Source organism: Sceloporus occidentalis, unplaced genomic scaffold, assembly GCF_023333645.1.
Source record: "Sceloporus occidentalis isolate IW3139 unplaced genomic scaffold, rSceOcc1.0.p SCAF_3, whole genome shotgun sequence".
NCBI classification, from domain to species: Eukaryota; Metazoa; Chordata; class Lepidosauria; order Squamata; family Phrynosomatidae; genus Sceloporus; species Sceloporus occidentalis.
In genome coordinates, this window is record NW_028316983.1 from 4383355 (window position 1) to 4406793 (window position 23439).

At 56.6% G+C, this 23439-nt stretch overlaps 1 protein-coding gene and 1 pseudogene across 1 annotated transcript; both read right to left on the minus strand.

Moving 5' to 3' along the window:
* Positions 1–14243: 14243 nt before the first annotated feature.
* LOC149315463 (mediator of RNA polymerase II transcription subunit 11-like) lies at positions 14244–17155 on the minus strand. Its single transcript, XM_089518440.1, has 3 exons — positions 17011–17155; positions 16801–16931; positions 14244–14425 (listed from the first exon to the last, which is right to left on the minus strand). Exons 1-3 carry the CDS (start codon positions 17153–17155, stop codon positions 14288–14290), a joined length of 414 nt encoding a protein of 137 aa, XP_089374566.1. The 3' UTR covers positions 14244–14287.
* A 4852-nt stretch (positions 17156–22007) lies between these two features.
* Positions 22008–22364, minus strand: LOC149315464 (ceramide-1-phosphate transfer protein pseudogene; annotated as a pseudogene).
* Positions 22365–23439: the final 1075 nt, after the last annotated feature.

Sequence of the window (23439 nt, forward strand, 5' to 3'; positions counted from 1 at the left end):
TGAGTCCGGTTTCCCTTCCTCCCTCTCTCCTTCTCTCTCTCTCTCTGGGGGATGGCCTTCCCTTCAAAAGAGAAGACACACGAATAAAAGGCATCTCTCCTCTCCCCTCCCCCCCCCCCCCAGGACTGAAAGACCGTGGCTTCCACCCCGTGCCGTGGCTCCACCTAAAAGGACCTCCATCCCCAGCCTCCAGCCAAGGTCTGCAAAGTCCCCAGAAGACTCCTCTCCAGATGCCATCGCACAGCCTTCCCACGCTGCCCGCCACTCAGACGCTGGTTGCAGACATTTCCCCATTTGGGGCGGGATAATCCCGGTTCCCCCCAGGGTTAAAATGTCCCCATCAAGGCCAAGCCACCTGCCCCAGGTTCCAGTGATGGAGAGCGCTAGCAGCCAAAGCCGCGTCTGGATGGAGCTCTGAGGTTTCAACTCCCAGAGTCCAGCTGGGTGCTTTGAGCGCTGGCTGGGTTTCAAATCCCTGCTCTGCCAAGGAAGGAAGCCAGAGGGAGGGAGGGAGGAAGACATGACTACATCTCCCATCTGCCCCCATCCACCATCCCCTTCCTGCCACTGCTGGTCAGTCGGCCAGACTCCCCTCCTTCCTCCCTTCCCCTCCTTCTTCCCCCTTCGTTTCTTTTCCCTCTTTCCTCCCCCTCTTTTCCATTTCCTCTTTCCCTCCCCTTCATCCCCTTATTCCTCCTTCCTCCCTTTTCCTCTCCTTCCTCCTCCTTCCTCTCCTTTCTCCTCTGTTTCTTCTCCTTCCCTTCCTCCCTTCCTTGCTTTTTATTTCATTGCCTTTTACTTTCCTTCACCCCTTTCTTCCTTCTTCCCTCCTTTCTTCCTTCTCTTTCTTTCTTTCTCTTCTCTTTCTTTCACCTTTCTTCCTCCTTCATTTCTTCTTTATCTCTTTCTTTCTTTTCTTCCTTCCTTCCTTCTTCTTTCTTTCTTTCCTTCCTCTTTCTTGTTCCTTCCTTCCTTCCCTCATTCCTTTCTTACCTCTTTATTTCCTTCCTTCCTTCCTTCCTTCCTCTTTCTTTCTTTCATTCCCTCCTTTCCTTCCTTATCTTTCTTTCTTTCTTTCTTTCTTTCTTCTTCCTCTCTCCCTCCCTTCCCTCATTCCTTCCTTCCTTCCTTCCTAACTCCCCCTCCCTTTTTCCTCCCTCCCTCCCTCCCTCCCTCCCTCCCTCCTCCCTTTCTACCACCTTCCCTCCTTTCCTTCATCTCTTCCTTGCTTCCGTCCTTCCTTCCTTCCTTCTCTCTTACCTTCCTCCCTTCCCTCTTCCTTTCCTTCCTCCATTTCTACCACCTTCCTTGCTCTCTTCCTTGCTTCCTTCTTTCTATCATTCCATCCCTCCTTCCTATCTCTTTGTTCCTTCCTTCTCTTCCCTCTTTCTTTCCTTACTTCCCCCTTCCCTCCCTCCCTCCCTACCACCTTCTTTCCTTCCTTCCTTCCCTCCTTCCTTCTTCTCTTCCTTGCTTCCTTCCCTTGCTTCCTTCTTCCCTCCCTTCCCTCTTCCCTCCCTTCCTTTCTCCCTTCCCTCTTTCCATCCTCCCTCCCTTCCTTTCTACTGCCTTCTTTCCCTCCTTCCTTCTTTTTTCCATCACTCCTTCCCTACCTTTCTTCCTTCTCTGCCTCCTTCCTTGCTTCCTTACTTCCCTTCCTTCTTTCCACCATTCTTTCCCTCTTTCCTTCCCTATTTTCCTTTCCTTTCCTTCCTTCCTTCCTTCCTTCTTTCCTCCCCTCCTTCTCCCTTCTTCCCACCCTCCTTCTTTCCCTTCTTTCTTTCCTTCTTTCCTTCCTTTCAACCTCCTTCCTTCCTCCCTTCTCTCTACCCATCTTCCATGCCTGCCTGCCTTCCTTCCTTCCTTCCTTCCTTCCTTCCTTCCTTCCTTCACTCTTTCCTTCCTTCCTACCGCTTCCCTTGCTTCTTTTTTCCCTCCCTCCCTCCCTTAGTTCTTTCTTTCTTTCTTTCCTTCCTTCCTTCCTTCCTTCCCTTCTTCTGTCCTTCCTCCTCTCTTCCCATCCTCCCTTCCTTTCTACTGCCTTCCTTCCCCTTCCATCCTTCCTTCCTCCCTCCCTCTTTCCTTCCTTATTTCTTTTCTTTCTTTCTTTTCTTTCTCCTTCCTTTCTCTCTCTCCATCCCTCCCTTCCTTCCCTCATTCCTTCCTTCCTTCATTCCCTCCCTCCCTTTCTATCACCTTCCCTCCTTTCCTTCCTTTCTTCTTTGCTTCCATCCTTCCTTCTTCATTCCTTCCTCCTCTTCTTTTCTTCTCTCTTCCCTTCCTTCCTTCCCTCTTCCCTCTCTTCCTCCCTTTCTACCGCCTTCCTTCCTCTCTTCTTTGCTTCCTTCCTTCTTTCTATCATTCCTTCCTTCCCTCCTTCCTATCCCTTCCTTCATTCCCTTTCCTCTTTCCCTCTTTCTTTCTTTCCTTACTTCCCCCCTCCCCTCTTCCCTCCCTCCCTCTCTTTCTACCGTCTTCCTTCTCTCCCTCTTTCCTTCCTTCTTCCCTTCCTTTCTTCCTCCTTTGCTCCATTCTTTCTCTCTTTCCTCCCTCCCCTCTTTTCCTTCTTTCCCTACCTCCTTCCTTCTTTCTTTCCATCATTCCTTCCCTCTTTCTTTCCTTCCTCCCTTCCTTTCTACCACCTTCCTTCTTCCCTTCCTTGCCTACTTCCTTCCTTCCTTTCCTTGCTTCTCTCTTCCCTCCCTCCCTCCCTCTCTCCCTTCCCTCTTTCTTTCTTTCCTTCCCTTCTTTCCTCCCTTCCCTGTTCCATCCTCCCTCCCTCCCTTCCTTTCTACCACTTACTTTCTTTCTTTTTTCTTTCCTTCCTCCCTCCCTCTCTCCCCTCTTTCTTTCTTTCTTTCTTTCTTTCTTTCTTCCCTCCCTCCCTTCCTTCTTTCTTTCTTACTTTCCTTCCTTCCTTCGTGCCTTCCCTTCCCTCTTCATCCTCCCTCTCTTCCTTCCTACTACCTCCCTCCCTCCTTCCTTCCTTCCTTTCTTTCCTTCTCTCCTTCCTTCCTTCCTTCCGTCTTTCCTTCCCTCCTTCCTTCTTTCTTTCCATCATTCCTTCCCTCTTGCCTTCCTTCCTCCCTCCCTCCCTCCCTCCCTCCCTCCTTCCCTTTTTCCTTCCTCCCTTCTACTCCTTCCCCTCTTCCCCTTCCCCCTTCTTCCCCCTTCCCTTTCCCACCCCTCCCCTTCCTCCTTCCCTCTCCCCCCATCCCCATGCCTTTCTCATGGAAGAGGCGGACCCCAGACCCAGGACTCTGGGAGCCAGAGGCAAAGCAATGGGGGGGGGGGGTATCTGCTGCCCCTCTGATGCTGATGCTGCCTGAGGCTGGCATGGCACACACTCCTGCTCTTTGCCCAGGCAGCCCCAGCCTCACCAGGAAATGTCCTTTCCCTCCCTCCCTCCCTCCCTTCCTTCCGCCTGGCCTTCTGCAGAGAGAATGGCAGGAACCAGATCCCAGTGGGACAAGGCCAGCAAAACCAGCCCAGGCTCCCATCAATGGAGGAGGAGGAGGAGGAAGCAGAGCCCAAAAGGCCTACTGCTCTTATAGTTTTTTAAAGTGTTATCATATTTGAAGGATTGCATGAGTGTATTGTTCTTTTATTGTTGTTGTGATGATGATGATGATTATTACATAGGTATGGTATAGTAGCATTTGTAATGAGTGTAACGTTTAATGTTTAGACTGTGTCACTCTCTGCTAGCCTTTTGTTACAGCAGTTATTACTGAACCTTTGTTTTAATGAATCTTCTAATAATAAACCCTTATGTTGAGTAGTAACTTGTGTGTCCATGCGCTTGGCTGTGTTTTCTCTTCAAACCCTCTAAAACCTCCCACTTTTAATAATGCCCCAGTTTCTCTTTCTTCTTCCTCCTTCGTCCTCAGCTTCCTTCCATTGCAAACCCTCTATTTCTCCCAATGAATCCTTCCCCTTCTCACTTTCTTGATTGCTTTTAAAAGGATTAATTGGGATAATGATTAGAGGGATTGCAATGGAAGGAAGCTGAGGACGAAGGGGGAAAGCGGATGAGAAACCGGGGCAATCGGCGATAGAAATAAATGCAACAAACATGATAATAACATGATATACTGTGGTACACACACTTTTATATCTGTACCTTAAGTCAAAAATATGCCTGAAGGAATAAGTCAGGATAAAGGGACGGAGGGGAAAAACTCAGCCCTTTAAACCTAACCAAGTGGGAATAATGGCTCCAGAGATGAAAAAGGGCCATGAAGTTTCACTTGGTGCAAAACAGGTGAAGCCAGGAATCATCATCACAAGAAGAAGAAGAAGAAGAAGAGGAAGAAAGAGCCAGTCAGAAAAGGAAGAGTCAAGAGAAGCCAAGGAACAGATCTTGACTAGAATTTGGGATGGAATGAATACAGAAAACCAAGTTTGGCCGAAGGGAAGCCTGTGGCTCTAAGGAAGAAGAAGTCTAGGTGCCTGGCCCTCTCTGCTCCCTCCTCGGCTGCTCAGTTTCAGAGGAGGCTGTTTGGACCATTCTTGATCTGACCCCCCCCGACCCCCGACCCCCGTTGTCTTGTTGACCAATCTGTACGTTCTTCGACTGCGTTCAAGATCCCCGGACAGGACCCCCTCCCCTCCTGCCTTCTCTGCCCCCCCAAGAGCTGTGCCCTCTCTCTCTCTGCCAGGATGGAAGCACCGCCACTGGCGCCTGAGACTGCTGCCTTGTCCCAAGGGGCTCTCTTGCCTCCCGCTGCCTCCGAGTCCTAGGTACCTATGGCTCCTACAGCTCCGGCTCCTCCATAGAGTCACATAGTTCTTGTTGATATACAAAAGCACACCTTTCTTCCTTTTCGATGATGTTGCCGAAACATAGCATTGTCCCAGTCTGTAGTTCCTGAGGCGCCTTCTCTCATCCTCCTTGATTTTTGTCTCTTGGAAACAATCGGATGAAAAGCCATCTTTCTCTCCTTTCCCTTTCCCTGAAATGGTCTTCTCGGGATCCAGTTCTCCTTCTTGGTTCTTTCATGATCTGGTTCTGTTTCAGTTACCCGCTTTCTTCCCTGTGTCCTTCCTCTCCTCCTTTCTGCCTCTGCTCTGCAGAAGTCCTGCACTTTGGCCCCGCTTTCCCTGCCTGGGCTCCTTGCTGTGGAATCCTGGGAGCTGGCTTTGGGAGGAGAATTCGCCCGAACAAACTACAGATCCCAGGGCTCCCGGGCATGGAGCCAGCTGGCCCTTCCATCGGGTCAGCCTGGGCTCCGGGAGGAATGGCCCCAATGTCTTCCTCCCTTTGGAGCCTGACTAGGAGGCTTGTCCCGGGCCATGTCCTCCTTTCCGCCCGGTCAGGGCAGCCTTGACTGCCGGCCCTCTCGCCTGGGGCCCTCCTTCTTTCGGGGCTCTGAAAAAGCCCCGGGCTGCCCGAAGCTCCTGGGCTGCGAGGGGCGACAGGGACGCAGCCAGGGGGCCAGCCCCGGGGGGCCCTTCCCTTGGCGCCTGCCTCCGCTTCTCTCTTTCGGGGAGCCTTGCAGCCAGGAGCAGCAGCAGCAGCAGCAGCAGCAGAGCAGGCCCTTCGGCCCCTTGAGTCCCCCCCCCCCCGAAGGCCTTCTTTGGGGGCAAGAAGCGGAGGAAGAGGAGGGGGCCGGCCAGGGACACCCCCGAAGGAAGGGCACAAGCCGAAAGGGGCCTCCGTCCAGCCAGGGCTCCTCCGGAGGGTCCCTCTGAGGGCATCCAGTCGGAGCCCGGCCGGAGGAGAGCTCCGCCGGGAGCAGCCAGGCCTGTCCCGGCTTCCCGGGAGACCCAACGGGGACCCCTCCCTCCGGCTTCCCTCGGAGTCAGAGCCCCACGGGGCAGGACTTGGGGGCAGGCCTGGCAATATGGGGAGCCCCCCGCCGCCAGTCCTGGACGCCCTTCCGCCCCCCGCCTGGACCACTAGGACTCCCCCCCAAAAGAGGGCCCGCTTTGGCCCCAAGGCCCCCCACTTCTAGGTCCGCCTGGGTTTCTGGACTCCCCAGACCTGTTTGTGGCCCTCTAATGCTCCCCTCTGGGCCAGGGATGCCAAGGAAGTCGCAGAGCATGCGCAGAGAGCACCCTGTACCTAGAGATGGGCCCAGGCAGGGAGACCGGGGGCGGGGGGGCTGACTGTTCCGAGTCCAAAGGAAGGGCCTTTGCCTTCCTCTCCTCCGCCAGTCTCAGGTTTCTTGGGTGCCCCAGAGAAGGCAGCCATGGGGCTCCCTGCGCCTCCTTCCTTGCCAGCCAGGAGTGGCCACCATCCCCTTGACCCCTGCTGACCTCGGCTTCTCCCCCCCCCCCCCCAAGTGCTGGGGAATGAAGGGGGAGCCGCTGGGAGCTGCAAGTGCCCCAAAACCAACGTCCCCCCCAGGAATGTGCAGAGCATCGCTTCCAAACTGGAGTCCTGGGAACACTGCCAGTATCTTGTGCAGTAAGTGGCCCTCCCCATAATAAGCCCCAGTGCTGCCCACTCGGGTCCATCTCTGCACCCCTTCATTCCTTGTCCTCCTCCTTCGCAGGTTCACTTTTCCAAAGAGGAACATTTGTGGCTTGGATGGAGAGCCCTGGGTCGAAGAACTAAAGAGTTTAACGCCGTCAAAAAGTGAGTCATTCACATGCGGAAACAGAGAGAGAGAGAATATGAGACCTTTAAGGAATCGGGGCCCATAAGAGCCCCTTTCTCTCAGGAGGAGTGGGGTGATGGGGGGCAGTGGCGTCCCTAGGGCCAGGTCACCCAGTGCGGTCACTCATGTGGTCAGCCCCAAGCCATTGACCTCCTCCCTCCTGCATCCATTTCACATCACGCAGCATCCTCAGCAGTGTTTCTTTGCACTCATGATACTCACAAATCGTAATTCCCATGCGCCCCACGGAATGCAATGCTCTTGGTTCTGACATAAACCACTAGAATCAAAGAACCATAGAGTTGGAAGAGACCCCAAGGGCCCTGATCCAGTCCAACCCCCTTCTTCTGCCATGCAGGAAATCCAAATCAAAGCATCTCCATTGACAGATGGCCTTCCAGCCTCTGCTAAAAGACCTCCAAAGAAGGAGACTCCAAGGGAATAGATTCCACTGTCGGACAGCCCTTGCTCTCAGGAAGGTCCTCCGAATGTTGAGCTGGAATCTCTTTGTCCTGCAGCTTGCATCCATTGCTCCATTGGGTCCTAGTCTCTGGAGCAGCAGGAAACAAGCTTGCTCCCTCCTCAATGTGACACCCCTTCAAATAGTTAAACAACCTTCAGGTGACAACACCAGATGCACAGCCAAAATGTATTTAGAGACTTGCTTAAAATGTGACGCTGTTAAAGAGAATTTAAAAATAATAAAAACTTCAAAAACATTCATTTAAAAAATATATATACAATTTTGAAATGTTAATTTTAAAAAACGCTGGGACCACTCCTCCCACTGAGCCCCCCCCACTCCCCCCCTCTCTTAAAGCATTTTAAGGGAAGCAGACAAATGCCACACCTCTTTCTGCCAAAATCTAGGTGTTTGAGGAGAAGTGGGGTCATCCCCCTTTTTGGGGGTGTCACCTGGTGTGGTCCACACCCTCTGCAGCCCCCCCCATGATGCCACTAATGGGGGGGACTGGTTTCTGCTTCCCCTCCCTCAATTTTTAGGGACACAGGCAGGAGCTCTCTGTCCATCCGTCCGTCCGTCCATCCATCCATCCATCCATCCATCCGCCTGCTGTCTCTCACCTGCCTTTCTACTTTCCCCAAGGGAAAGGGGCTGAAACCACTGAGGCCAGCAAGGGGGTTCTGGGGCCCACCCTCGTCTCCCACATCTCCCCACTGGCTCTGACCTCCACCAGACTCCTAGCCAGGACCTCCACAGATGAGCCCCTCCAAGTGCAGCTGGACCCCCAATTCACAACAGCAATGCCTTGGGCCCACAAGCCCAGCCAAGGTGAGTGTGGATCTGGAGGAGGGTCCCTAAACGCAACCCCAAAGGACTGGGGAGAGCTGAGGGGGGTACCCAGAGAGGCTGACACATCTGGATATTGATATGGGGGGGGGGTTAACTGAGGTTTATGCCTTTATTATACTGGAGCACAGTTTATGAATATAACTAATAGCCTATTGTTGTGGTCTAGGTAAATTGGGGGGGGGGGGGGGAAGAGAGGCAGAAGATCCCCCTAGGACCCTTCCAACGAAACAACATGGTAGGCAGGAATCATTCCCAACACATGGTAGTGGTTGGGGGGGGGGGCACCATATTTTTGGTGGGGGGAGGAGGATGTGGGTCTCTGCCCAGCCATCCTGCAGCAGCACCTTTTAATCCCCCCTCCCAGAAGAGACCCCCAAAATACACCTGCCTTCAGACGGCCCCTTCATCCCAGGAGCCACTCTGGACACGCCTGGGTTGACCAGGAGCCCCACGACAGCTGGCCAAGGTGAGCGTGGGGTGCAAAAGGGCAGGGGCTGTCCCCCCACCAAGGAAGGGTCTTCTAGCCCCCTTTTCAGAATGGTGTTTGTATTAACACTGCTCCCCTGTGTTTGCAGGTGCTGCTGGAGTGGGGCCCCCCACCGGCATCACCTACACAACACAACAAGATTGCGGTGCCCGTCCTGCTGGCCATAATGCTCCTCTTGGTGGCTATCATTGTTTTCCTGCTCTGCCGGAAGAATGGCCAGCCCTGCAGAAGGGCCCCGGACACCCCGCTTCCTCCTCAGGACCCTGATAAGAGTGAGTGAGTGAACCAGTGCTAGAGGTCTGGGAGGGGATCACCCTCTCCCATAAGTCCCCAGTCCCATTGAGAGAACAGTGGCCCCCTTCCCCTGTCTGCGTTCTTGCCTTTGGGGGTTTGCCCACTCTGCCCACCGTCCAAGTCCTTCAGCCCCCATTCTGACTTGTAGGGGGGTCCTCTCCGGACATTAGTAGCAGGAAGGGTGCTGTTGTCCAGCTCTGGTCCTGCTGTTGGCCTGTCTTTGGGGCATCAGTGATTGGGCGGTATATAAATAAATCCTATTATTATTATTATTATTATCATCTGGCTGGACATTGCGTGGGCTGGGGAGGCCCCCTCGCCTTGCCTCTGGTCCAGTATCCACAGTGGCCTTCTTCTGATGACCTCTGAGGATTTGTTGGTTGCTTTAAAACCTCTCTCTTCACATTTTTGTTAGCCATTCCTCCCCCCCCCCCCATCTTAAAATGCAAGCGTTGTTAGAGCCCAGTGGCCTTTAGATGGGCGGGTCATTCTACAGAATGGAAATGGAGCTGAGGATGTCCAGTGCCACTGCCCCCCAACCCACACATACCTTGGGTGGTCCTGGCATTGCCCTCCCTGCCTTTCCTGAGGCCTTTTGTCTCCCCTCCATCCACCAGCCCTTGACTTTGCTGCTGCTGGACTAAAGCCCCCCTCCGCTTTCCCTTCCAGGGGAAGAGACCCTCGCCCTGCGCTGTTCAGAGGAGACCTGATGCCAACTGGGGCTTGCAAGCCATGCCATGACAGTCTAGGCACTGGACCACTTTGTTATGTGCTGTGTGCAGGGGGTGGCAGATGTACAGAATTTGTACCATAATGTATGTATGTGTATATATATGTGTATCTGTGTGCATGTTTGTATGCATATATGTAGGTATGGGTGTTTGCGTGCGCATGTGTGTGTATGTATCTGGGTCTGAAAGTTCCTGGGCTTGGAATTGGGGCGCCTGCCTCTCCCGCCTTCGCCCCCACTTCTGCTGTTTGTCCGACTCTCTCTCGCTGGCTTTGTGCGGAGAAAGGCAAACCACTGTCTCCTCCTTTGGAGGATTTGTTTTAGCAGAGGCTGGCCCTCTGTCCCAAGAAGAGCTTGGACTGGGTCTTCCTGCATGGCAGAAGGGGGCTGGAGGGATGGCCCTGGGCTCCCTTCCAACTCTGTGTTTCTATGATGCTATTTATATCAAAAGATGACAAAACACTCCCTGCCTTTGTGAGATTGGTGACTGCGGGTGCCATGCCTCCAGAGCATCTTTGATGCTCTTGAGACATATATGTAGTTGAGATGATATTAGCTTTTCTATGTATTAGTTTAGAAGGGGAAAAAGGCAAGGATTGTGGGACATCCCAGGGTCTCTTACTGTCTCTCTCCAGCTAGTTTCTGTTGTGTAGTAAAGTTTCAGCCAAGAGTATTTTCCTTTGACAAAGAGAAGTCCTCAGAAGAAGAAAGGTAAAACCCACCAAGTAGAAAGAGCAAGGTATTTAGGAAAAAAGGAGATCACTTTCGTGTTTGTTGTGTTTATAACCAGTAAAGCTTTTGGAAACTTAAGAAATGTGTGGACAAGTCTTTTGTTCAGGCTGTGTTCCTGAGAGCCAGAGGCCTTACTACACCCAAAGTCCATAGCATCGCTCTCGGGACAAAACAGCGGGCATCACGGCCCTGAGCCTCTTGGAAGCTGCCTTACTTGGAGGTCACCCGCTCTGGGTGCTTGGTGTGGGATGTAGGGTGGGAAGTCCCCTGCAATTCAGCCAGACGTTCCTCTGGGGAAACACAGGGGTTTGCATCGCCTGCCCAGACTTTTCTGGAGGCAGGAGCCCAGAAGCACCCCCCCCCGTCTACTTTCACTTCTCAAAAGGTGACCAAGTGACTCATGTCTGCAGAGGCCCAAAGGCCCTTCCCTCCTCCTCCTCCTCCTCCTCCTCCTCCTCCGCAGTGACTTCATGGGGCTTCCAGCCTGTGGCTGCTTGTAGCCCAGAATGGGGCCGGGAAAGTTCCCCATTCCTCTTGCCCACCAGCCCACCAACCCACCCCTCCCCTGCATGCCACCAACTGCCCACCTGAGTTGTCTGGAGGTGAGACAAAAAGAGGCTGGGCTGCCCTAGCTGCCAGGGATGCTCTACCTCAGTGCTTCCCAAACTTTGGTCTTCCAGGTGTTTTGGACTTCAACTCCCAGAAGCCCCAGGCAGCTTGGCCAACTCTCAGGAGTTCTGGGATCTCAAGTCCAAAACATCTGGGGGAGCAAAGTCTGGGAATCGTGGCAAGATCCCCCACTGAGGCTGGGGTTGGGCTCCATGGCCTCTGGCTGTAAGACTCTGTGAAATGGGGAGCCCTGAAATCCTGGCTGATTCAAAGCTGAGTTCCTCCGCTGGGAAAAGGCTGGACCTCCTTCCTGGCCCCCCTCGCAGTGATATGAGTCTGGAACATGGTTCAAGGTATAACCAGCCAGCGTAATTGAGATATTTGGGGGGGGGGGGGGATAATGGCCCTACAGCAAACATCTTGGAAGAATCGCACGCGTCCACAACCCAGGCTGAAACAAGCCATTCTTTAATGTCGGCCAAAGGCTGCCTTGACCGCTTGGTTGGCTGCAAGGCCTGTTCCCATGTCCCCATTCGACCTCAGCAGCAGCAGAAGAACCGGATGTCATTGAGGGCAGTGTCGTCCTTGAGGCCCCCGGGGGGCTGTACCCGGGTCTGGAGGCCACAGATGGACCCTGGGGGGTAGCGGGGACTCCAGGGCCCCCACTGGCCCCACCCGTCCCACTGGACCTCCAGGTCCTCCTCCCTGTTCTGCTGGCCCTGGCACTTCATCCGGAGGTTGTTGGCAGCTGTGGCGTCAGGCTTCATCCTGGGGGGCTCCACCTGCAGCTGGAAGGATACGAGGGCCCCCCCGAAGCACCTCTGGCCCTGGCTCCAGATGCCCCAACTGCAATGGGAGGAGGATGAGGAGGAAGAGCTGGTTGTGGAGAAGGTCACAGGCAGCGGATGCCCCCCCAAAAGTCCCAGGGAGACCCTGATGCTCATGTGCTGCCTCTTAAGAAAGTGCCCCCAATCAAACTCCCTGCCCCCTCCACTAGTCCTCAACCTCCCTGTAACCCCCCTGATGCCCTCTCAGCATCTCAGTAGTAACTATTATTATTATTATTATTATTATTATTATTATTACTACTACTACTATTCTGGATGTGCTGGAATGAGGTGCTGAGAAGGCATCAGGGGGATTACAGGGAGGTTGAGGTTAAAGCACTTTGACCCCAAATCAGATACCATGGCTCCATCCCATGGAGTCCTGGCTTGGTAGACTGAAATCCCTAGTGCATCCCCTTCAACTAAAGCCCTCTGCCAAAGAATTCTAAGTACCTCATCAAACTACAGATCCTATAAACCCATAGGATGGCACCATGGCAGCCAAAATGGGATTGAAACACTGCAATTATGTGGTGTGAGACACCCATCCTCTTCATTTCCAGAAGAAAGAGAGAGGGGAAGAGATTGTGCCGGTTGGGCAGAGGAGCCTTTCAAAAGCCCTCTCCCTGCAAGTAGAAAGCTAGTCTGTCCCTGCTGCACTGGCCTTGCTTCTCGGAGTCAGGATCTGCCACAGAGGCGGCTCCAGAGTCACACCAGCTTCCCCACCTCCTCCGTCTTTCTTTGATAAAATGACCATCTCAGTAGATGAAGGGAATGCTGTGGATGTAGTAGATCTTGATTTCAGTAAGGCCTCTGACAAAGTCCCCCTTGACATTCTTGCAAACAAGCTTGTAAAATGTGGGCTAGACAAGGCAACTGTTACATGGATTTGCAATTGGTTGACCAGCCGAAGCCAAAGGATGGTCAGCCATGGCTCCTTTTCATCCTGGAGAGAAGTGACCAGTGGGGTGTCCAGTGGGGCTCTGTCCTGGGCCCAGGGCTATTCAACATCTTTATCAATGACTTGGAGGACAGAATTGGGGGCATACTTATCAAATTTGCAGATGACACCAAATTAGGAGGACTAGCTAATACTCCAGAAGACAGGATCAAGATTCAAAATGACCTGAACAGACTAGAAAGCTGGGCCAAAGCTAAGAAAATAAGATTCAACACGGAGAAATGTAAGGCACTGCACTTAGGGAGGAAAAACGAAAAGCACAGATACAGGATTATGGGGGACACCTGGCTGAATGAAACTACGTGTGAAAGGGATCTAGGAGTCCAAGTGGACCACAAGTTGAACATGAATCAACACTGAGATGCAGCAGCTAAAAAGGCCAATGCGATTTTAGGCAGTATCAATAAAAGTATAGTATCTAGATCAATGAAAGTAATAGTGCCATTTTATTCTGCTCTGGTCAGAGCCCACCTGGAATAATATTGTGTCCAGTTCTGGGCACCACAATTAAAAAAGGACATTGAGAAACTGGAGCCATGGGTCCAAAGGAGGGCAACTAAAATGGTGAAGGGTCTGGAAACCATGAAGCCCTATGAGGAACAACTGAGGGAGCTGGGGATGTTTAGCCTGGAGAAGAGAAGGTTAAGAGGTGATATGAGAGCCCTGTTTAAATACTTGAAGGGATGTCATATTGAGGAGAGAGCAAGCTTGTTTTCTGCTGCTCCAGAGAACAGGACCCGGAGCAATGGATGCAAGCTCCAGGAAAAGAGATTCCAGCTCAACTTTAGGAAGAACTTCCTGAGAGTAAGGGCTGTTGGACAGTGGAACACACTTCTTCCTCGGAGATTATAGTGGGGTCTCCTTCCTTGGAGGTCTTTAAGCAGAGGCTGGATGGCCATCTGTCGGGGATGCTTTGATTTGGATTTCCTGCATGGCAGAATGGGGTTGGACTGGATGGCCCTTGGGGTCTCTTCCAACTCTATGATTCTATGTCTCCCTGAATGGATGAAGGGGGTTGGGTTGGAGGGCCCCTAGCAGTGATGCTGCGATGCTATGGGCCTACTTCCTCAAATGCATGTTTTGGAGCGGGAAGAGAGCTATGTAAGCCAGTGGTGTAGGAGGATGTCAGTTCAAATTCAAAACCTTGTGGGTATGGAGACGAGGTAACAAGTTCAGTTTTAATGCGCTGAGGGACAAAGGCAGAGGAAGGAAGTTGGCTACAGCCAAGGACAATAGATGACCACTTGAACACATACCGGGAATCAGAGCCAGACGTGAGAACATGATCAAGGGCACCTTTGTGGGGAGTGGTCAGTTAGGCAAAATCCATGGAGAGCTGGAAGGGTCCCCAAAGGCAGGAAGACGCCCCTGACAGATGGTCACCCAGGCTGTTTGAAAGTCTCCAGAGAATAGGACTCCGTGACACAGATAGCGTAGAAAAGTGTGTGTAATGTGCCAGGAAACCATAACGTGGGGACAGCGGTCAAAGGAGGACCATGTCAGGAAAGAGAAGAGCCACAGTGTTTACGGAGTGCCACTTCCAGCTGCAACGGGGCCCCAGCGTCTCTCGCACGGAGGGCCCTGCCAGGGTTGGTGGAAGAAGCGCCTGGCTGTAAACAGCGCTGGCAAGAACGCCTAGGCGAAGGGCCTCCGGAGACACCGCTCGCGCCGTGGGTCTTCCGGCAGAGTCCCAAGCGTCGGGAGGCGAAGGAGGGATGCGTCTTCCTCCGCTAAGGATCCAGCATCTGCTCGCAGGTCCGGGAGAGGTCCCCCAGCTTGACGCGGGCGTAGTCCATGCGCTTGAGGGCCATCTGGCAGTCCTTCCGGGAAGAGTAGCTGGAGCCCTCATGGGGCTGTCCTGTGGCCACCTGCCGGTCAAGAGCACCACACATTTGGCCTGGGGAGCCGGGCAGCCGAGGGGCAAAGGCTGGGCCCCGGCCTCCCCACCTGGCCTTACCTGGCCTGGCCAGCCTTAGCCTTGGGAGCTGGGCAGCCGAGGGGCAAAGGCTAGGCCCCGGCCTCCCCACCTGGCCTTACCTGGCCTGGCCGGCCTTAGCCTGGGGAGCCGGGCAGCCGAGGGGCAAAGGCTGGGCCCCGGCCTCCCCACCTGGCCTTACCTGGCCTGGCCGGCCTTAGCCTGGGGAGCCGGGCAGCCGGGGGGCAAAGGCTGGGCCCCGGCCTCCCCACCTGGCCTGGCCGGCCTTAGCCTTGGGAGCTGGGCAGCCGAGGGGCAAAGACTAGGCCCCGGCCTCCCCACCTGGCCTTACCTGGCCTGGCCGGCCTTAGCATGGGGAGCCGGGCAGCCGAGGGGCAAAGGCTGGGCCCCGGCCTCCCCACCTGGCCTTACCTGGCCTGGCCGGCCTTAGCCTGGGGAGCCGGGCAGCCGAGGGGCAAAGGCTGGGCCCCAGCATCCCCACCTGGCCTTACCTGGCCTGGCCGGCCTTAGCCTTGGGAGCTGGGCAGCCGAGGGGCAAAGGCTAGGCCCCGGCCTCCCCACCTGGCCTTACCTGGCCTGGCCGGCCTTAGCCTTGGGAGCTGGGCAGCCGAGGGGCAAAGGCTAGGCCCCGGCCTCCCCACCTGGCCTTACCTGGCCTGGCCGGCCTTAGCATGGGGAGCCGGGCAGCCGAGGGGCAAAGGCTGGGCCCCGGCCTCCCCACCTGGCCTTACCTGGCCTGGCCGGCCTTAGCCTGGGGAGCCGGGCAGCCGAGGGGCAAAGGCTGGGCCCCGGCCTCCCCACTTGGCCTTACCTGGCCTGGCCGGCCTTAGCCTGGGGAGCCGGGCAGCCGAGGGGCAAAGGCTGGGCCCCGGCCTCCCCACCTGGCCTTACCTGTCCTGGCCGGCCTTAGCCTTGGGAGCTGGGCAGCCGAGGGGCAAAGGCTAGGCCCCGGCCTCCCCACCTGGCCTTACCTGGCCTGGCCGGCCTTAGCCTTGGGAGCTGGGCAGCCGAGGGGCAAAGGCTGGGCCCCTGCCTCCCCACCTGGCCTTACCTGGCCTGGCCGGCCTTAGCCTGGGGAGCCGGGCAGCCGAGGGGCAAAGGCTAGGCCCCGGCCTCCCCACCTGGCCTTACCTGGCCTGGCCGGCCTTAGCATGGGGAGCCGGGCAGCCGAGGGGCAAAGGCTGGGCGCCGGCCTCCCCACCTGGCCTTACCTGGCCTGGCCGGCCTTAGCCTTGGGAGCCGGGCAGCCGAGGGGCAAAGGCTGGGCCCCGGCCTCCCCACCTGGCCTTACCTGGCCTGGCCGGCCTTAGCCTGGGGAGCCGGGCAGCCGAGGGGCAAAGGCTGGGCCCCGGCCTCCCCACCTGGCCTTACCTGGCCTGGCCGGCCTTAGCCTTGGGAGCCGGGCAGCCGAGGGGCAAAGGCTGGGCCCCGGCCTCCCCACCTGGCCTTACCTGGCCTGGCCGGCCTTAGCCTTGGGAGCCGGGCAGCCGAGGGGCAAAGGCTGGGCCCCTGCCTCCCCACCTGGCCTTACCTGGCCTGGCCGGCCTTAGCCTGGGAAGCCGGGCAGCCAAGGGGCAAAGGCTGGGCCCCGGCCTCCCCACCTGGCCTTACCTGGCCTGGCCGGCCTTAGCCTTGGGAGCCGGGCAGCCGAGGGGCAAAGGCTGGGCCCCGGCCTCCCCACCGGGCCTTACCTGGCCTGGCCGGCCTTAGCCTGGGGAGCCGGGCAGCCGAGGGGCAAAGGCTGGGCCCCGGCCTCCCCACCTGGCCTTACCTTGCCTGGCCGGCCTTAGCCTGGGGAGCCGGGCAGCCGAGGGGCAAAGGCTGGGCCCCGGCCTCCCCACCTGGCCTTACCTGGCCTGGCCGGCCTTAGCCTGGGGAGCCGGGCAGCCGAGGGGCAAAGGCTGGGCCCCGGCCTCCCCACCTGGCCTTACCTGGCCTGGCCGGCCTTAGCCTGGGGAGCCGGGCAGCCGAGGGGCAAAGGCTGGGCCCCGGCCTCCCCACCTGGCCTTACCTGGCCTGGCCGGCCTTAGCCTGGGGAGCCGGGCAGCCGAGGGGCAAAGGCTGGGCCCCGGCCTCCCCACCTGGCCTTACCTGGCCTGGCCGGCCTTAGCCTTGGGAGCCGGGCAGCCGAGGGGCAAAGGCTGGGCCCCTGCCTCCCCACCTGCCCTTACCTGGCCTGGCCGGCCTTAGCCTGGGGAGCCGGGCAGCCGAGGGGCAAAGGCTGGGCCCCGGCCTCCCCACCTGGCCTTACCTGGCCTGGCCGGCCTTAGCCTGGGGAGCTGGGCAGCCGAGGGGCAAAGGCCTTACCTGAGTGAGGTACCGGATCTGGGCGGAGAGCTCGGACTCCACCTTCTGGACGGAGGCCGCGAACTGACCGGCGTGGCGCTCCAGCAGACGCTCGTTGGGCTTCTCCTTGGACAGCTCCAGGATCACTGTCCCTGAGGGGAAGGGCCAGGAAGTGACGTCACGAGCATGACATACTAGTCCCACCCACCAGACTGCGCCCCGCCCACCTACCCGCGCTCTGGAGGGCCGCCGCGATCTCCCTCTCGAGCTCCTCCAGGATCCGCAGTCGCTCGTTGGCCAAGCCCAGGCCGAACGCGCCCGGCCCGGCCCCGGAGCCCCCCGCCGCAGCCCCCGCCGCCCCTCCGCCCGCCGCCATGTCGAGACCCTGCCGGCCACCGTACGTCTGCTTCTGGCCTTCGAGGAGGGCACGTGACCAGGGGCTCCTGCGCATGCGTGGCGCCTCAGGAGGCCATTGCGCGAGACTACAGCCCCCGGCAGCCCCTGCGCGTAAAGGGGGCGGGGCGAGGGCCGGCACGTGACCCCTCCCTTTCGCAGGAGGGCATGCATCCGGGCGCCGGCGCCGTCTTCTGGCGGGAGCACGTTCGTTCGGCGCTGCGGAGGCGGGAGGCGGGCGCGCCGGGGCTGAGGGCCCTGCTGGAGCGACGTGAGCCCCTGAGCATGCGCAGAGCGCCAGGGAGGAAGGCGGGCGGGGAGGCAGGGCGGGAGCGGGTCTCTGAAGGCCTCCCTGGGTCTCTGTCTCTCCGCAGATGAGAGGCTGCGGGAGCGGAGCGAGGCCCAGGAGGCGCGGCTGGCGGAGGGAGCCCTTCCGGCGGGAGAGCGGTGAGCGAGCGAGTGAGCGAGGCTGAGAGAGTGTGACCCGACCCCGGGAGCCACTCTCAAGCCCCGGGGCTTCCTCTCCTCCTCCCTCCAGGGGCCCCGAGGGTCTGGACGCCCTGCGGACCCGGATCCAGCTCCAGGCAGAAGTGTCCGAACTCCGGCGGGAGAGAGAGGAGGTGAGGAGGGCGCCTGGTCTCCCTCGGCCCGAAGCGGCCCCCCCTGGCTCTGGGCTGAAGCTGACTCTCTTCCCTCCGCAGCTGCGCCAAGAGGTGGCCCTCCTGACGGAGGTCCTGAGGCAGAGGGAGGCTGAGGACCGGGAGCAGCGCGCCAGGTAGCCCTCCCTCTCCGGCCCCCTGGCCTCCCCTTCCTTCCCTGCCATCAGGGGAATGGATGCCCATGGCCAGGGGCTCCTTGCCTCTCCCTCTCTGCCTTATTGCCCTCCCGGTCTGGCTGGGGGGGGGGGGGCTTTGGTCCTCAGTAACGCTGAGGCTATGGGTAGCCCTGCCCCCCCATCTCTGTGTCCCCTCCAGTCATTTCCTCCGGTGGCCCCCTTGGCTTCCTTGGCCAGAGGTCTTCCCGGGGGGGGGGGGGGGTTGCCTTCCCCTGCGCCTGAGAGAGAGAGAGAGAGAGAGACCTGCCCAGGGCCACGTTCCTTGGTGGGGCCCTCCTCTCCCTAATCTCCGCGCCAGTGAGCCCCTCTAACCTCTGGGCCCTCTTCCAGGATGGGTCGCCTGGCGCAGGAGGCAGCCTCCCTAGCCCAGCAGTATGAGGAGGCGCAGGGCAAGGCCTGGGAGCTCTCCCGGGAGGCCGAGGGGCTGCGGATGGAGCTGGAGGGGGCCCGGGGGCTGCTGCAAGAGGCCCGGAGGGAGCGCCTGGACCTGGAGGCCCACTGGCTGGAGGAGAAGGCCCAAGAGGCACAGAGGCTGAACCGGGCCAACGAACAGCAGCAGAAGTGAGCCCCAGACATCCAGGCGCTTGTGGGGAGGGGGAGGGGGCTGGGGGTCTTAGTCACATCTCCCTCCCCCCCCCCCCCCGGCCAGGGGTGGCTCCTAGACCTGGAGAATTTGCACCCGTGGCCCTGGAAGTGTATGTCATGGAGCTTAAACACCTGTGGCTTAAAGCTGTTTTCCATCCCCACGAAAGGAATGTAGCAACACCTTTAACTGGCTGGTTTTTGTTTTCGCAGGAAGTCTCATGGAGGCAAACCCTCCTCTTCTGAGCTAGTACTGGGGGGGGGGGGCATCAGAGGTTCGGCTAGATTGCTTCCCCCCTTTCCTTTTGTTGTTGAGACCGGTGTATCGGCAAGGGAAGTGAGGACACTTTGGGCTAAGTGCAATCCTGTCTCATGGATACTCTCCTGGCCACAGACTCCCAGCCAGACACCTCTTGGATCTTTGGGTGAAGAGTGGGATCACCCCGCATGCGTTCCCATTAGAAATCGATTCTTTTTTTCGTCCTTTTTTTAAACCGCGTTAAATGCCTTTAACCCGCTTTAAAAAAATAGAAGGGTCGAACCTTCTATTTTCCTTTAATCCGGGATAGTTACCGAAGTATTTCAAATGGGAACGTTAGGACGTGAATCGGGTTACCACTATGGGAGGAGTCAAGTTGCGAGTGGGCCGGCCCCTTGCATAGTCCCCGTCCGTCGTGGCAGTCGCCATTTTCTCATCAGTCGTCCTTTGTCTGACGTTCAGAAGGTAAGATAAGCTTTACTTCTATTTTCCTTTCATTACAAACTTCTTCTGTAAGCCTTTCCCCTAGCAGAATTCTACTACAGTCCGGGCAGCCCCCCGACAGACCCAGAGCCGCCGCCGGACCGGCTCCAGCCGTCATCGCCGCCGCCATCTTGGATCCGCGCTGTCGCAAAAACGCCGAGCCACGCCGGGGAGGGAGGCGCGCTTTACGGCGCCCTAGAGCTAGGAAAAGGGTAGAGGTAGGCGGAGGAAGAACGCCGCTCTCGCTTTGATTCACTCCCTTTGCGCATGCCCGATACGGGCCTCAGCCTCAGCCTCGAGGCCCTTCTCAGAGGCGCCGGCTCCTTTGGACCGTTAAGCAAACGAAGCCGCTGCGTGTCTCTTCACTTTCATGTCTCTATGGTTCACGTTCCGTGGTCACCTGACCGGCTCCCCTCTCGCTTCATCCTCGGAGTCCTAGAGCGGCTCCTCTGTCGCCTGGGGCGGGACTTCCTACTTCCGCCCACCCGCCCCCCCCGCGGGAAGCGAGGGAATGATTGGGGCTTTTCTGTGGAGTGGCGGCCATTATGGCTGTTGTTGTTGTTATTCTTCAAGCGCGCCGGAGGGCGGGGCACAACGGCCCTGCAGTGTAGGGCGGGGCTGATCGCGACAGGGATGATGGGAGCTGCAGTCTAAGACCTTCTTTGCCCAGAGGGGGTTCGCCGCCTTCGCTTGGCCTGAGGCCGGGAGAGCGCTGCTCCAACGCCCCTCAGGGCAAGGCTTGCTCTCTGAGGCTGAGAGAGTGTGAACGGCCTCCGTGGCTGAGCGGGGGTTCGAACCCCGGACTTCTGAGTCGCAGCCAAGGCTGGAGCCACCTAGAAAGAGGAGGAAGTCTGGTTGTTGGTGGGCAGCTCCTTCCGCAAGGGCTAGCCTCGGGGGCTGCCCACTTCCAGGCCCTCTCTGCCAGAGCCAAGTGCTGACCCAGAGGCAAACTGCACCGGACCTCAGCTGCAGCCAGCCTCTCTGCAAGCTCTGGGCATCATCGTGCCTCCTCAGGAGCCAGCCCCACTGGCTGCGCAAGGCCCTGCGCCTGCTCTTGGCGGCCGAGGGGCCGCTGAGAAGGAGCCACGCACTGCCCTGGCCTTTCCCCCCTTTCAGCTCTGGCACCACTGTCCGGGTCAAAGAAATGTACTGTCTAAACAGTAAGGCACTGTTTACTGGATAACAATGACAAGGCACAACATTAACAGCCATGGTAGAAAGCGTCAGCATGTAGAGAAAGGCCTGCAAATGGGACGTGAGAAATACAGGGCAGTGGAAAGGTGCTGCCTCAGGGAAAGAGAGAAGGAGGTCAGGGAACTGAGCTGCCTCAGGGAATAGAAGAAGAAGAAGACTCGAATGTGTGGCTTAGATAAGAAACTGAAACCGCTGCAAGCGCGGATGTGTTGCTCATGCGCGGATGTATGAGTTCTTGCTGTTAGTAACACCGTAACAGAAGCCTGTGTCCACTGCTCAGGGCGCAGACTTTGGAGGACAAATCCCCTCTGTGCCATTGCATGCAATAAAAGCCATCTGTTGAACCAAATTTGGGCTGGAACTCTGTTTTTTGACCTTAACGTCACTGCCAGGAAAGTGTTGTGTGGATACTGGAGCTGCTGCTTCTGGCCCAGTGGATGATAGAAACCGTCTGGAGGGGCATCGGAGGCCGCCTGCAAAGGGGAGGGGGCACACCACTTCCTTCCCCAAGTCTGTTGGCACCCGCTCTCTCTGCCCTTCCTCTTGGCTTTTTGGTGAACGGGGGGCTGGGCCACATTGCTCTTGGGGCTGCCTTCCAGCTCTTCTAGGATTCTAAGCATCTTTGCCTTGCGCCTCCTGTGAGCCTTGGCCCAGCCTTTCTCTTCCTCTCCGATGCTGCTCTTCCTGATCCTGAAGTTTGCCTGCTTGCCAGCTGCCTACCTGCCTGGAGCGCCTCTGAAACAATCCCCAGGCCCCCAAGACCCAGCAGCCCTACTCAGATGAGGGCTTTCTTGCACTTTCTGGAGCTTGTTAAAAATGTGAGTCCAGATTGCCACCAACATTGTCATCCTTTGTGGCCCATGGTCCTTAGAAGTGATGTGTGTGTGTGTGACTCTTCCAAACATGTAGGATTCACATGTGCATGAGCCCTAATCTCTTCACACATGGCCCTATGGCAGTATTTCTGAGACTGATGAAATGGATGGAGATTGCAGTTCCCTTATATATGCTTTTAATCGTCTCCCCACAGAAAGCCACCACTCCATGTTTTTCATGGGGGACTCATAAACATTGCAAGCCCAGCTTTCTTTTGAAAGGAGAAAACATCTGCTAAGAACAGCAGCGCCCTGGAAATTGGAAAATGCCCAACAAGTGACCAGCAGAAAGAGAAGCAGAGTCAGTTTACTTATTTTTATCTCTGTAAAAATGATGCCATTCTCCCAAATGTTGGAACTGAACAGGAAACCTTGCAGCTGCTGCCCTGCAATGAAGTAATTGTCTATCTCTTCCAGGACAGAAGTGGGCCTGTCACTCCTGACGGTCAAGTGCTGGTCACTCCACAGTCCCCTCATCAGTCTCGGGCCTGGGATGCTCCTCCAGAGTGAGTCCCCTGAGCTGAACCTGCAAAGGAAGGGATGTGCCTGGCTTTGTTCCATTGGAAAGAATGCCGTTTGGCCAACGCAAAGAGCCATTCTGCCAGGTTCAGGGCAGATTCAGCATCCCATGGGTGGCATACACCTCCTGGGTGACATTGTAGACCCGGGCAATGCTCTGGACAGTGGCCAGGAGGACAGCCTTGGCCAAGTGCTCCTCCTCGGCACAGATAACGTGGTAAAGCTCCCGGCGGGAGGGCAGGGCCAGGAAGGCCAGAGCGGCCGCCTGCCGCACCCACCAGCTGTGGTAAGGGGCCAGGGCCTCCCGGTAGGCATCCGCGCACATCTGGGAAGGGTCCCCGCTTGCCTCTTCGCTGGCCCCCAGTTTGTGCAGGAAGAGCTGGAGCCACTTCAAGGCCCGGTGGAGGCGCAGCAGGGTCCGGCAGCCAGAGGGAGTCCGGCTGGGCAGCAGGGTCACCATAAGTTGGAAATTATTTGAAGGCGCCACCAACACAACAATTGTATGAACATGTTCCACCAGAATGATTTTTTAAAGATATATTTCTCTAGATCTAACTATCTCTCGAGTGCCAGAGACAGTGTAAGGACAGCTGAAACCAGGACGCATGTGGCCAAGCAACATCAGAGTATGGTCAATAGGGCAAAAGCTACAAATGAGGAAGGATGCACAAGCGTGGAGAAGCTGCAACAGTTTGCTTTTGTTTGAGTCGACCAGAAAGGGCAAGTTTCCTCTACTTTTCGCCTCTCTTCTGCTGAGTTAAGTGAGTGCAAACTACTTTTGCACTTTGGACTCAGTTTGCAGCAATGGAAGTAAGCTGAGGGCAGAGCAGGAGGAGGAAAAAGAAACTGGGACATTTTAAAAATCAATGGGAAAGTGGGATGACAGAGGTTTTATTGAGACTTTCCCAGTCAAATCAGGATAGTTGGAGGGCATGAGAGCTTTGCAACCTTTTATATTAGTGTTTTCCAAACTTTATTCCTCCAGTGTTTTGGACCTCAACTCTCAGAAGCCCTAACTTGCCCAACGATTGGGGATTCTGAAAGCTGAAGTTCAAAACGTTTAAAAAACCAAAGTTTGGGAAAGGCTGTTTTATATGAATGCCAAAGTTGTGTTTTTCATGCCTAACTTGTGCCTCATACTGACAGTGTAAGAACTATGTTGTGTTTGAAGCCACTTTGGTCTGTGGAGAGGAGCGGGTGAGAGAGTTTTGGACAGAAGTTTGGAAGATTCAGATTTTAGTCTCGATTCAGGCTGCATCCACATTGCAGGGATAATCCACTTTGCTCTGGTGCGGTTCCTGGTATTCCATGGCAGTTAAAGTGGTGTCAAAGTGGATTTTTTCTGCAGTGTGGTTGCAGTCTTACTAGGTTGTTGTGAGGATACAGTGCCAAGAAGCAGAGGCTAACACATGGGATGCCTTGAGCTCAAGTGTGGGATATAAATGTACCTAATAAATAACTACCTAAATAATAAATTATTTAATGGCATGGCCGGGAGTGGGTTAGATGACCCTTGGGAT